This window comes from Hipposideros armiger, unplaced genomic scaffold, assembly GCF_001890085.2.
Source record: "Hipposideros armiger isolate ML-2016 unplaced genomic scaffold, ASM189008v1 scaffold_147, whole genome shotgun sequence".
Classification (NCBI taxonomy): Eukaryota; Metazoa; Chordata; class Mammalia; order Chiroptera; family Hipposideridae; genus Hipposideros; species Hipposideros armiger.
In genome coordinates, this window is record NW_017731497.1 from 2,866,476 (window position 1) to 2,880,722 (window position 14,247).

Sequence of the window (14,247 nt, forward strand, 5' to 3'; positions counted from 1 at the left end):
GCCTACTACTAGGTACAATACCTACTACAGCAAAGAGACATAAGACCAGTTTTCTGTATTCATGGCACTCTGGTTAAGAACATCGCCCTCTTTTCGAAAACGTCCATCTCTTCAAAACTGACTTATTCTTCAAGGCCCAACTCAGATTTCCCTCTTCTCCCTGAGCCTTTTCCTGATCATCTAGACTTCCGGGAGGCTCTACTAAGTAAGCAGTTGTGTGACAGTTGTGTGACCCTGGGGATGTACACACCCTAGGCCTCCATCCTCAGTAAAGTGATTAACTACTTCAGTGTAGTTTCCTTGGGAGCCAGGTTCCAAGACCTGGGTGCAAAGGACATTATTCATTCTGATTGGTTACCTGTCACAATAGACAGGGAAGTACAAAGTGCTTTGCCAATAGTAGTGCTTTAACCTCACCTCCAAAAAAATCAGTCTGATGTGAAAAACTTATTTATAATTTCTCATATTTACAGTGTATGTCTTCATTACAATCATTCTTACAATAAATACAGAAGTGCTAAATGGACCGTCATCAGGGTGGCCTATGGTCCATCCGAGGGGGTGCTGCAGACCCCTGTGTTCCCCGAGGGCCAGCCAGGAGGCCTTCAGAGAGCTGAGTGAAGGGGAGAAGAAGTTAAGGCCTGAAATTGAAACAGGGTTATAGGCAATGCAGCAAAACCCTAGAATGCCTGTTAAGGAAACAGGTATAGGTTTTTACTATTTTTATCAGATGGTACTAAAGGAAGAGAACAGAGACTAAAGATCCCCCATTAGTGGGAGGCAGAGGAGCCCGGGCCCTCCCACCGTGTCCCTCCCTCAGCTGGGGCCATGTTTCCGTCATCTCTTCTGCCCTGTGCCCAGCACAGCGCCTGGGCCCCCCAGGGGTGAGTGGGAGGCAGAGTAGCTCCCCACACCACAACCCTGGTTTCCTTTAGTGGCGGCCGGTGTCAGTGGAATGAGCGAGAATCTGAGGAAAGGTTTCCGGTTCCAAGGTGGGTCCTCCGGAGTCCCGTAAGATCAGCAGGGAAGGTGACGGAGTTGACTCCAGGAGCCTTCTCCCTGCCTCGCTGCCTTTGTTTCATCTCAGCCATGGGGCCGAGAGCCTGGGCTGTGCTGAGGGGGTAGAGGGCAGGAGAAATGCCACGGTTTTCACCACCTAGTAAACCTCCCTTTTTATGAACAGCCATTGAGCCAGGTACAGTGGTCTCTCTGTTCCTTCACAGAATGTGTCCATTAAAGGTGTTGAGAGCTTTTTGAGTCGGTCCCACAGTTCTGGAGTGGTTCATGTTGGTTTCTGATTGGCAACTTCGGGCCAAGGCTAAGAAAGCATTACCTAATTCACATTGCTTGGTCCTATGGGTTGTCCCTGCTGTCATTTGATCAGCATCGGGTATGCTAATGGCAAGGTTGCATGCTAATGGCAAGGTCGCATGCTAATGGTAAGGTCGCATGCTAATGGCAAGGTCGCGATGCCACCCCAGGCTCCAGGGCTCTCAGAGGTCTTGTGCACACACACGTCCAAGTCCCCATTAGGTCATTTGTAACTGCCTGGCAAACAAGCTACAAAGACATAGGGCTTGCCTTCACTATGAAAAGTTGTGACAGTAGAGAAGGAAGAAGACTTCTCAGAGTCGAAGGGAGGAGCAAAAGGGAAAAGATGCTATGAAGAAACCTGTGCTTCAAGAGGACATTCCACGCTGTCAGAATGAGACTGTGAGTCAGAAAGTTCTATGAACGGCGAGCTGCTGGCCTTGAGAGGGTGGTGGTGAAGGTCCTTCTCAGTCCTGGAACTAATTGGTCTCCATGGGGCACTTACATCCATGGGAGGAGAGGGAAGGAGTTAAGTCTTCTCAGAAGTTGCCTTTGTGACTTGAGGGGAAGACCATGAAGAAACTTGGTAACATTCCATTATTTTGATCCCTCAATGCCACGCTGCCAGCCCCTGCACAGATAACTTCCTACTTTTAGAATTTGAAAATATATTTTAACTAAAGCTGTAATTCGACATCCTCCAAGTCAGAGAAGTAAGTCCCACTTCCAGGTTGACAGTAGGGACACCCCAAAGGTAGCAGAAATGACATTTGGGCAAAAGAGACCAAGCTCTTCAATCATTTTGAGTCTGCCTATTTTCTCTAGACTCAAAAGCAGCCTGGGTCATCTCAAAACTCACATCTGCTCTCAGTGATGCAAGTAGCAGCACATTTTCAAGGAATAGCCTAATGATAAAATCTGTAGCATATACAACATAACTGCCCTGCTGATATGATAGGCGGCCAGGCTTGGGCTTCACATTCCGTCCTTCTCACACTTATGGCTTGACAACTCCTGATTCCATCGTGAGACTCCTCCAGATCTTACGTGTCTTCTCATTCTCCCCTCTCAGGTCCATTCAGTGCATCCGATCCAAAGGACAGGACTTTGAAGATGCCTCTACTATCTTTCAAAGAATATCTCTGGTTTTCTTTTTGTCTCAGACACCTTGATCCTTCCTACAGCAATGCTTCTGACCTCCGCCCCCGCACCCCCCACCCCCAACCTCCCCAGTTGTAAGGTCAAGCTAAAGGTTTTTGTCACAGCAGGAGGAACTCAGAGGAAAACAACAACGCCTTCCCTCAGAAAACAAACTGAGTCTCAAAAGCAAAACCCAAGCAGAGGGTACCCATTTTGATCTGAAAGCTTGGACAAGGAGCAGAATTTCCAGGACACTTGAAACCACACTTGAGTGAACCCCTGGATAAAAGTGATTTTCAATCAGTAACAGCCCCCAGCAGGCAACCTGGTGTTGGCCCTCAGCATCCAGACCGCGTACTGGTCTCACACAGACGAAGCGGCTGCCTTGAGTTCCCGCCTCCTTGGTGCGCCCTTCCCACTCACAGTTGCACTGGGGTGGCGAGGCGCCCAGCGAGAGGTCCACTGAGGGTCTGGGGTGTTTGCAGGTTGAGCTCCAGAGAACCCTCAGGTATTTCAAGTGTCCAGGGAACCATAGCAAAGTCCTTCCTTCCTTTGGACATGCCTGGAGTGCCAGGGCCTCAGGCATGGGCCTCAGTCTCCTTCTTGATGGCCGGTTTGTAAATGACTCCTTTGTTGCTGTGGGCACCTTTTTTGCTATTGGGACAAAAAGAACACACAAGTCTTGTTAGTGAAAGAGGAGCGAGAGGCAGAGAGCGGCGTGACTCAGCTATGGAATGAGGCAAGTTTTAGGGATCAGATTCCGCTCCTGGGGAACTTTCCCCAATCCTGATCGGTCTTAGGAGGAGATGGCTGCACATAAAGCATTAACCAAAATGGAAACTGTTTGTTTTCCAACTGTTCTCTTTTAACACCTGACAATATTAGACCTATATTTTGGAGAGGTCCCGTTACCGCCCCCGCTTCAAACCTTTGATTCCATAACAGGGTTCTTGGCAACCTTTTTTTTTCAAATCAGGAAAAATACGGTTTTAGGAAAAAATAAACATGACAATAAAAACATGAACAAAGGGCATTAATAGTTAATGTGAGTAAGAAGTCAAGTTTTCATTCACTTTTTGGATTCAGACAAAAAACAGATGTAAAGATCTTAGAAGGAAGACAGCCTTGTTGCTTGTATTGAGGCAAATGGGACCTCCCCCCACTCCAAATCAAGAGACTCATCCACTGTTTTAGCCATGGCAGCAAGGCTGGCAGACACACCTCCCACTCTGAGCACAAAGACCCTTGAACGACCAGCGTCTTCTACAAAGGAGGCCACAGCTAGTGGTGTTTGGGAACCAGCACCCCTAGGATACTGTTGGTACATGTGACAGGGGCTCTTCATTCTGCAGGCCTCCTTCCCAGACAGATGAACTCTCATGGACACATAAGCCACCCACAGTCATTTCCAAACAAAACCAGCTCACCTCTTCTTCCTTCTGAAAAGCCAAATGGATACTGCCAGGACAACACAGATGCCGAGAATGCCGGCCAGGGCCACCGAAAGGATGATGCCTGGTGAAGAGGCAGTGGACACACGTTATATTCCTACCTTCCCCTTCATCGCATCCCATCGCTCATGGGTGTGAAGTCAAGTGACTGTTGCATAATCATCCACAGAGAGGTGTAATTTCCCCACCTCTGTTCTCAGGTTCTGGTCTTTGGCTTAGCAGGACTGGCTGGAGTACTTAGAGGGGGCCATTTGCAAAATTGTAGTCATTCTCCTGCAGGGGTTCTCAAACTTGCACCAGGATCAGAAGAGCTTATTTTAAATGTAGACTTTTTTTTATTTTTATTTGAGCCCAAACCTCAGAAACTCTGATTCAATCTGGAGTGGAGCCCAGGAATCTGCATTTTTACCAAACACTGCTAGCTGATGCTGATGTACGTGGTCCATGTACCACACTTTGAGAAACCCTGGGCTACAAAATAAGAATTCACTTTGTCTTTGCTTGCTGGTTTTAAGGCCCATGGGGATGCCTCTTTGTCAGGGCTGCCCCCAAGTTTCATCGCCCAGTCCTAGCAATCCAAAACAACCAGGGGCCCATTCCCAAGGTTCCTAGCCAGTCACCCAACCTCCACATTGGGCTCAGGCATGTTTTCAGGCAATGGCTTACCACCATGGCCAACAGAAGGTCTTGGATAGGCTCTTTGAATGTACACATGCTGTGTAGAGTGATTAGGTCTTTCATTGGGGGAGCATTTGATTGGCAGTTCATCTTTGAATCAGAGAGAGATGTGAGGGTAAGACCCACAGTGAGAGGGGGGCAGGAGCCAGAGCGACAACACCAAAGCACAGAGGATGGGCTGGAAGTAGCACAGGCCCAGATCACACCGAGAATCACAGCCATCACCCAGCTGCAGCATGCACGGCCGCCGGCCACATACCCAGACTCAGTCCTGCGTGGGTAAGGTCTTGCACTTCAAAGAGGGAGGAAAAGATTGGAAATTCACCGAGTCAAAACGGGGTGCATTTGACCAGTGTGTTGAAGCTCTGTCTTTTGTTTGCTTGGAGGTATTAGGCTTATGCAGACTTTCTGGGGGTGTTTGCTCTTGACCCAGGTGCCTGATGGGGGTAGAGGGAATTGCCCACCTAGGGGATCCACACAGTGACCCCTCCCTCCGATGCTCCTTAATCACAGCAGTCTTTTTTTTTTTGCTAGGGCGAGACTTCAGCTTTCAATACAAAGTGGCCAAAGTGGAGAGTGAGGAAGGATAATCAGAGTTTACTTGGGCAGGCTGTTATCTGCTTCTCTGGTCCCCACCCCTCTTCCTCAGCAAGGAACCGGCCATGTTCTGGCTGGCTGGGGCTGCTAGAGCTTAGTTGGAACCTGTCACCAGACTTCTGCCCCATCCCCATCCAGTCTCGTTGTCATGGTTTGGTTCTATTTTTGCTTTGGCCCCACTGGATAAACTGGAGAAAGCCTTCCACCGTACCAGTCTCCCTTCCCTGCTATATGGAACTAGAGAATTGTGGCTTCTCTCCTCGAGTTAATATTAGAGATAAATGGGGTGAGTTAGGAGTCCTCAGTGGACCTGAAATAGGGCCCAGCTATCTAAGGAGAAATCCCATAGGCAGCCTAGTAGGGTCCTCCCTGGGGGAGGGTTATGGGTGACTCCATCTTCGTGAATAAGACACAGGAGCCCAGTCATGAAGTCCCCCTGGGTTTTCCTAGCCAGCTTCTTCCAGGTTCTTAGAACTACTCCCCATTCTCCCAATCCGGTCTGCTATCTAAAGAAAGCCACTGTTTACATATACAGTAATACCTTGGTTTGCGAGCATAATTTGTTCCGGAAACAAACTACTCGTATTGCAAGACATTACTCATTTACCATGTTAAAATGTATTAGAAATGTTTGCTCGTCTTGTGGAACACTCGCAAACCAAGTTACTTGCAATTCAAGGTTTTACTGTACACTCATGTCTGGTGGTTTTCTGACCTCAGTAGAAACTTCTAATGGGTGTGTGAGGGGTGGGGGGAGGAGAGGAGGGGATGCTTATCCCAGTTCACATTGGAAGCCAGAGTTGTACAGACCGTGGCTACCCAGCCCAACACTCAGGAGAGCCTGTGCCTGTAGAGCCCACTGTAGTGACTGAGACCCTGGGTGAGCCCTGACCAAGTGTGAGATGCCAGCAGAGGGCCAGGGACTCATCCTTGGGTCACTTGACACCCAGGGAACCAGACCTGAGGCTGCAGGATGAGGTTTTGCTCATCGCCTTCTCTTGTCAAGTGGCCAGAGTGTCTGATTCCCAGAGGCGTCAGCCCTATGTCTTTTCCCTACTGTCCTCTTCTACAGCCTCATGTTGAGCTTGTAGCCCCTCTGTTCCAGTGCTGGCCCCTAGAAACTTCTGGTTTGGCTTCCCCAGGTGGCCCTGGGCTGTTGTAAGGATAAACAGAGCTGGTATGGACAGGAGCTGTCCACAAAGGACAGGGTGGCCTGTTCTCTTGGCTCTTGTCGGCCACCACCAGCAGCCCATGGCCTCCCAAGTGGCAGAGAGAGTAGCTCCCCAGCCCGATTCACTGCCCCAGGCCCCTTCTTGTAACCTGAACACAAGGATCCCTCTATGGCTTGGGGAGATGCTCAGGACATGAGTCTCCCCCTGGGGAGAGCATCATGAGAGCATCGAGTGTTTGTATAGCACATGTTCTGTTCCCTGCATGGCTGTGGCCATGGCACACTGGAATTTGGTACTTTGGGTTTTTTTAAGGTACCTGGAGGTGACCAAGGCCTCTAGGATCTTAAAAACAACAACCTCCCAAAATCCCAACTAGTCATGGTTTCCTTTCCAAGCTTTTTGATGAAATACACTTTTGTTCTTTGTTCTTAAAACTCCAGATGCTTGTGGTACCAAACTAGTTCTCACCACATAAGACTATTGCTGGTAAGCCTAACCACTTGGCTAAGCTGTCCAAACTGGATGGTTTCTCAAGTCGTCGCTTTCACAGGCACCTCAAACATCCTGAGAACCACAGGGCTCCCAGACAGCTGAGCAGCCCCACTCTTGGGCTGGAGGAGGTGCCCCCATGCCAAGGTCTTAGGGAGCTGAGCATTCTCAAGGAAGCAAGGCCTCCAGGGATGGGACTTTTCTTAAGAGCACGTGGCCCAGCTTGGTGGCTTATCTGGAGGGGGAGTCTGGCTTTCCTGGTTCACCGAGCAGCGCCCTTGGCTGTATGAGGCCCTAGAAACAATAGCCTAATTTAATCCAGGGCTCTAGCCTAGGTTCCTTGCTCCTGGATGACCACTTGTCAGGGCCTAAGTTGTCTCTCCTTGGAAACAATGAAGGGAAACCAAGCAGCCACGAAGACAAGAAAAGCCCCAGAGACTGGGACAGATGCTTTCAGCCAAGACTTTGATGCAGCAAAACCAAAGCAGCTTGACTAAGCAAGCAAAGAATGTAAGCTCCTATGGAAGAGGAATGGCCACAAGGGTGTCACCTCCTAAGAATTCTACCCCACAGGAAGCCCAGGGCAGGAAGATGTTGGCAAGATATCTCTTGCCAGTTGAGACAGCACCAACCATCAAGGAAGCAGGCTTCTCTGCAGAGCTGGATAAATCCCACAGAGCTTGGGTCCCATGGAAACTAGATGGCAAAGCATGTACTGACTAAAGGGAGAGGGAAAGTCAGGGAGAATGTGTGTGGGGGGGTACAGGGAGAGCTGTTGGGGCAACTAGAGAACTACAGCCCAGAGAGAGAAGCCAAAGATTGCATCATAGCAGAGCCTCTGGGATGTTGTAAAGAACAGGCATCAAAGATGGTCCAGGGACGTGCAGAACCAGAGGAAGTCATCTGCAGAATAAGCAAAGAAATCGTTTGTTTCTGAACGGCGAATAAGGCAGGCAGTTCCCACTGAAGAACAATGGGACAGTTAGGAGAAATGGAGATAGGCTGGTTGACAGAGATGGCCCGCAACCGCTACTGGGTAAGAATGCAGTGAAGGGACTCCTGAGCTGGCTGATAAGAGGGTGCATGTTGTACAGATGTGGGGGAGCCACCCATTCATAAAGTGCTCCGGTACGTGTCAGGGCGAGCAGAGATGGGGCAATACGACACACAGAAGAAAACACACAGATACAGAAGGACTTGACTGTCACATGCCTCGCCCAGGAAGGTACAGACCCCCGGAGAAGATCGGCACGCTGCTTGCCACAGGGGCGTTGCTACCTGGTCTGGCTGGCTCAGGAGCTGCGTCTTCCGCTGGCATCTTGCTGGACCGAGGGATGCTGGTTAACTGCTTTTGAGGTCTTCTGAGGCCTCAAGTGCAAACACAGAAAAGCCCAGCGGGAGGAACAGGCACCTCCTTGACACAGCTTGCATTTCCTGGAACAAGTCTAGCATTTTCTAAGTCTACTTGCAATTCTGTTTATTTAAACAGAATTTCTAATAAAAAGGAATACAATCCTTTTCCTTTCACAATATTATTTTGAAGTGTGGACTGACTGTCTTGGTAGGTGACATATAGTGATATATATATATATATATATATATATATATATATATATATATATATATATATATATATGTCTTCAGCAGTCTCTGCTCTGGTAAAAGAGGCGGAGAGAGTTTTGGTAATCCAGTTTTGAATTGTAAAAAGTCTTATTATTATGCTTAATACAAGTCATAGACTCCAGTAACTGAAATGCTAGACCTCTCTTTGGATGATGCTTTGGTAAAAAAAGCGAGGAAGGTGTCCTCAGTAACCACAGAACATTACTATCTTTGGAGGACATAACTGAGGAGTTGTCTGTATTAACACTATACAGAAATAAACCAATAAAGAAATAATTTCTACAAATACATCTGCCTAAAAGATAGCAGTGGAGTACATAAGGGAATTGGTTTTCTATAACCATGGTAGGGACTGAGGGCTTTGCCTCCCAGATTGCAGTAATGCAGGCCCAGAAGAAAGAGCTACATTGCTGTGAGGGGCCTAAGCCTTGGGGCAGTAGGTGCGGGTTACAGTGCCAGCACCGGGGCTTAGTACCCTCAGCTCCCGTTGGTGGCCAGGCTGACTGTTTTGAAGGGCGGATGGGTGGTGAGACTGGGGCCTTCTGTCCCTGTCAGGTCAGAGCAATGGAAAGCCTGAGAGCACCTCTAGGCAACTCCCTCCTAGACCGTCAAAACTTGGCAGCTAAGTTGATCTTTAATTTTTCTTAAACAAATGGATTTATTTACATGTTGTTGGCAATTTGATAACAAAACAAAATAAGACTTAATAAACCTAAGTTTGACAATTGGTCAGGCTTATGTTCAAATCTTTCTGCAAAGAAGACACTTGTGAGGATAGAGAAGGGACAGGAGGCAGGTCAGTTACATTCTTTCAAACTTGTCATGAGCACCAGGCACAATGCCAGGCACAAAAAGCATCCTTCGGGGGCTTGTAGTGTGTGGATAATATAGACATCGTTTCTTTTTTTCCTTTTCTGTATTGTAATAGATCTTCACCCTGTGGTGTGCTAAGAACCATAACAGAGCTGAGCAGTTTGTCCCGCCGCATTGAGGGAGACCTAAGTCACCTTCGGGGAATGGAGAGGATATGCTTAGAATTGGGTCTTCAAAGAATTCTCTAGGTGGAAGAGGTGTGGGGCATCCTAGACAAAGGGACTAGTGTGGGCAAAGTAAATAGTGTCCACATGTGAAGAAAGCACCTGCCATGCTAAGGGAGGCCCTGCGGGGTGTGGATGGGTACCAGGGAGCGACAATGCTGGAAGATCAGCGGGGCCACCTCACTAAGGGTGGTTCCAGCCTTCTGCCTGACCCATTTTCCCGCTGTCTTTCCTGAGCAGGATGTGCTGTGTGCCAGAGGCTCGGTGTTAGAAGCAACACAAGATCCTTGGTGGGGCTTTCTGTTTCCCCTAGTGCTTCACCTGAGGTGTGCTCAGGAAATACATGGTATGCTGAGTTACAATAGATGAAGGACTTCACTGCTTTAGCATATTGGATGATTATTTCTGACGATGCAGTGCCCTGTATCCTGGGGGAATTGACAAGTAGGAACTCGTCTGGTCTTTCATTTGGATGCTTTGGAAGAATTGATACCTTTCCATCTAATAGATTTTATTTATAAATGGGAACTTTTAGACACACAAGGGCAATAACCACAAAGCATGCATTCGAGTCTTAAAAAATTAGATAATTAGCCATCTTAGCTTTCTAAGACTTTTCTCTTTCTTATTTTTAAAGGTTTTATACATTTATCCAATTCCCTCAGGGTCAAGCAGATTCTCACTGTGGAGAGCCCTACCCCTCTACTGACCAGCGCCCTGTGTAAGTGCCTCAGCTGGCTCTGGGGACATGCGGTTACTCAGAGCAAGCCCACTAAAGACATGATTATAGAAACTTTTTGGCTCCCTCCTGTCCTTCAAGGTTCCCTTGCCCTGACATGTTGAAATAGGGCTAGATAACATTAGTATTTAGCTTTGACGGGCTCTTGCTTTATTAACCTTCATCTGGACCCAGTGTTAGTTTCTTTGGCTGGAAAGAGTTCAACTTGAAGGAACCAAGAATTGGGCCCCTGAACTGTAAACCTGCCTCTGCCGTCTTTCTCCTTCCTCTACCGGACATCTGACTTCCTGTGAGATCTGGAATAGTCCCAGGATGTGTTCCCTCCTCCGGAACCCAACCTTGAGAATAAGAGTCTTGTTTCCCTTCTTCAGCTCAAGTTTTCCATTTGTGCCACTTGGAAGAGGCACTTTTTAGAGCTGAAAAAAGTATCTGGCATGACTTACACCTCTCTATAAAGAGTGGACATTTGAACCAAGGGCAAGGAAACATACAATTTATGAGAGAAAAACTTGTACAAAAGGGAAGGAGAAGAAAAATGATGAGGGGGTTGCGAAGATAGTTGCTACCTCAGAGGCGCCTGGAAGCCTGATAAAAGGAGTTGTAATCTTAAGGGTGAATAGTTCTCTCATCCACTTCTCTTAGCCTTGGACATACCCAATTACATAAAAAGAATATACAGTAATTCCTTGGCTTGCGAGCATAATTCATTCCAGAAACAAACTACTCGTATTGCAAGACATCGCTCATTTACCACGTTAAAATATATTAGAAATGTTTGCTCGTCTTGCAGAACACGCACCATGTTACTCGCAATCCAAGGTTTTACTGTATACTCAAGTTCTAAAGGAAAGTGGGGCCCAGAATTTCTCTTGGGTTTCGTTGTTCTAAGTTAGTAACCCTAACCTTATTGTTTCAGGGTGACCATCACCAGACTGAAAATGTCATGCTGTAATAGAATAAAGACCAGGGCATGTAATATAAAACTCTAGAATCCTGTGATATGAGTGGGAAAAAATCAGTTTGGGGCTAGGAAAGGCATTGTACCGTCCCTGGGGCAGTGGTTCTCGATCAGGCAGTTTTGCCCCTCCTCTCCCGCAGACATCTGGCCATGTTTGGAGACATTTTTGGTTGTCACAAGTTGGGGGATGCTACTGGCATCTAGCAGGTAGAGGCCTGGGATGCTGCCAATGCTACAATGCACAGGACAGCCCCCCACAACAAGCATGATCCAGCCCCAAAATGTCAATAGTACAAGGGTTGAGAAACCCTGCCTTTGGGCTAAGTCATGGTTAGACTATATACCTCTTGAGGACAGAAATCAGGTCTTGTACTTCTTTTCTAAACACAGTTGAGGACAAAGCAGGGTCAAGTTTGACAATTCAGCCCCAATTGTTCCAATTTAGTTAAACCTCAGATCCTCCCTTCAAAGTCCATGCACTGTCTCCTAGAGGATTTTCTTAACATTACTTTTCTCTTGGCGAAATTTTCTAACTCCATAGTTCCTGATAACTTCGAAAGAAAACCCTGAAAAAACTAGACCCAATTATTGGGTTGTCGGAAAAGTCATGACGCATTTTTGCAGCGAAAAACATAGAAAAAATACGTCATGACTTTTCTGACAACCCAATACAAACAAGCCTCAGTGGCAAAGGGTACAAATAATTGAGTCCAAATTGCTCAGGGCTCACGCTGACAGACATGCTCACCCCATAAATCTGAAACAGCATGTCAGGCCTGCTTCAGGTTGGTGTGAGAAGGCCCTTATAAATGCAGCACCCCTGGGGGGTGAGGTTTGGGCGTCACTCCTCTGGGGCTGCCTCCTCATTGTTCCTCGGTAGCAGCCCTGTTTGGGGCCTGCATCTTTTAGAAGTGAGAGGGAAGGCAGAATTCTGGCCAAGTTTCTATAATCAGCCTCCAAATGAACCAGTTTGCCTTGGACTGCCATGGACTCTCACTCCCAAGGAGAGAGCTGGGCCCAGCCTGAGCTCTTGAAAGCAGCAGCTCTGGCTGAGCTGTGCAGAAGAAGCAGTGGCAAAGCTGCATTTGGCCTTTGATCTTGGTGTCCTAAGCCAGGAGGTGGTCTGGGGGCTTCTGCCTAGGGGCCCCTCAAGCTCCCTTAGCCAGGCTGGGAGGATCTACTGAAGCGCTCTGGGCTGCACTGCCCACTCTACAAGCGCCCACTTAGACCTGAGCTGGTCTAAGAAGATGGCTAATTACTCCCAATGCCACAATCCATCATCACAAGGGGGGGTTACTTTGGGATGTCAGACTCAAGTTCCTGCATGGTTTCTTCTGATCCTCTGTAACTGCCCTCACACACTGTCCCTGTAATGTAAAGTCAGGATGGGCAGTTGTTAGTGTCCTCTTAGAATTATGACATGTCAGCACCGAAAGGACGTTAGCTTACCTAGTCCAACCTGTCATTCAGTGGCTGAGGACACCAAGGCGAGAGAAGGGACATAATCTGCCCACATCATACCGCCAGGAGGAAACAAAGCAAGGCCTTGAACCTAGGTCTCCTGACTATAGGGGAAGTATTTGCCACCCTGTTCCCTGTGATGTGTGTAGACTAGCCCAGAGAACAGAGCTGATTATTATCCTTGAATCACAAATTGTACCTGATCTATGTGGGCAGAAGTCCCTTATCTCCAGGCAGAGTTTTTATGTTTTTTTAATTTTATTTAAGAGGTAAAGTATTTCCATTGAACGTTTGACTACTACATACTCCACTTAGAGGAACAAGAAAAGAGAAAGTTATATCCAAAATAAATCACAAAGGGATAATGCTCTACATTTGAGGCCTTTCCTAGGAAAGAAGACTTCATAGTCATCATCATATCCATTCTCAACTTTTAGGAAGGTCCATTGTTCACAGATTCAGTTCTCAGACCAGAAAAGGGAGAAAAGGAGGGGAATTACCTTGACTAGCAGTGTCTGGATAGAACACAAAAGATAAATTCCTGGGCAGTTCTTGATTAATTAACTGACCTAGAAGGACGTAACCATATGAATGGGTCGATTCAGAAGGGCATGTTTCTAAAGCTTTCTGCCAAGACTTTGGAATACAACCTTCATCCGTTCAACTAAGCTTAGTAGGTGATAGTTATAATCTCACACAATAAGAAAGGAACAAAATAAAAGGTGCCCCGGGTGAGACGAGGAGAGCTGTTTCTCTGACAAGTGGCTTATGGGGCCAATAGGAACACCTGGCCCAGTGCAGTCATGTGATGTGTAAGGGGCTAAAGTGGCATTCCCACAGACCTACACTGCTTCTGACCACCTGGAACTCCAAAATTGGGAGCAGCTCAAGCACCTACAGCGAGAAAGGAAACTTGGAGGTTTGAAGAAGGGTGTGGGCCCCAAGAGTGCTCCCTTACCCTTTTCCCGGGCCCTAGCCTCCAGCAGTATTGATGTAGGTACTGAGCAGGCAAAGATGTCCTTCTGGGGAGTTATGGTTATGGTTATGGATTTAAAAGGAAGAACTGAGATTTCATAGCGTTAGATGTAAACCAAACTATTAACGTTTCAATGAGGAGAGATGCTGTGTGCTTGTGCTTCAGCAAGCTTCAAGAAGCTGAGACAAAAGGCAGTGAGGCAGTGCCGATGCCTTCTTGCCTGATGAGCCCTGCTACATTAGACCATGAGCAGCTTGTGACCACAGACGTGGCTCCTTATAAAGGAGCATCTCTGGACATTGGTGGTGCCGGCGGTGAGGCACCTGAAGACTAAAGATGGGCCTTGAGCCCAGAAAGCCTCAGATAAGAAGTTAGAAGTGGGATCTCATGGAAAAGGTCCTGGCACGTATCTTAGGAGAAGGGGTAGTTCTCCAGAGCGGAGAGGTCGCCCAGAACCCCGTCTCTTCCCCATCTGTGGGAAACTCCCAGACTTAACAAGGGCTCTGGTCCGTGCACCTGGAGGCCCTGGCTTGTGCTTCCCTGCAAAGGCTCAGGGAAGTCAAGCGCAGTGGAGGGAGACCTCAGTACACCCATACCCAGTAGCTCCTTGTGTAC

At 47.7% G+C, this 14,247-nt stretch overlaps 1 protein-coding gene across 4 annotated transcripts in view; it reads right to left on the reverse strand.

Moving 5' to 3' along the window:
• Positions 1-437: 437 nt before the first annotated feature.
• CA12 (carbonic anhydrase 12) overlaps positions 438-14,247 on the reverse strand; it is a 51,755-nt gene continuing 37,945 nt past the window's right edge. For 2 of the 4 annotated variants that reach the window (XM_019650808.1, XM_019650805.1), the window contains exons 9-11: positions 4,840-4,872; positions 3,879-3,966; positions 438-3,105 (exon numbers count right to left, since the gene is read on the reverse strand). In XM_019650808.1, coding sequence (XP_019506353.1) covers positions 3,030-3,105; positions 3,879-3,966; positions 4,840-4,872 — 197 coding nt within the window. In that variant the 3' untranslated portion in view covers positions 438-3,029. The remainder of the gene's footprint in view (positions 3,106-3,878; positions 3,967-4,839; positions 4,873-14,247) is intronic. The other 2 variants (XM_019650809.1, XM_019650807.1) reach the window with 1 other exon arrangement.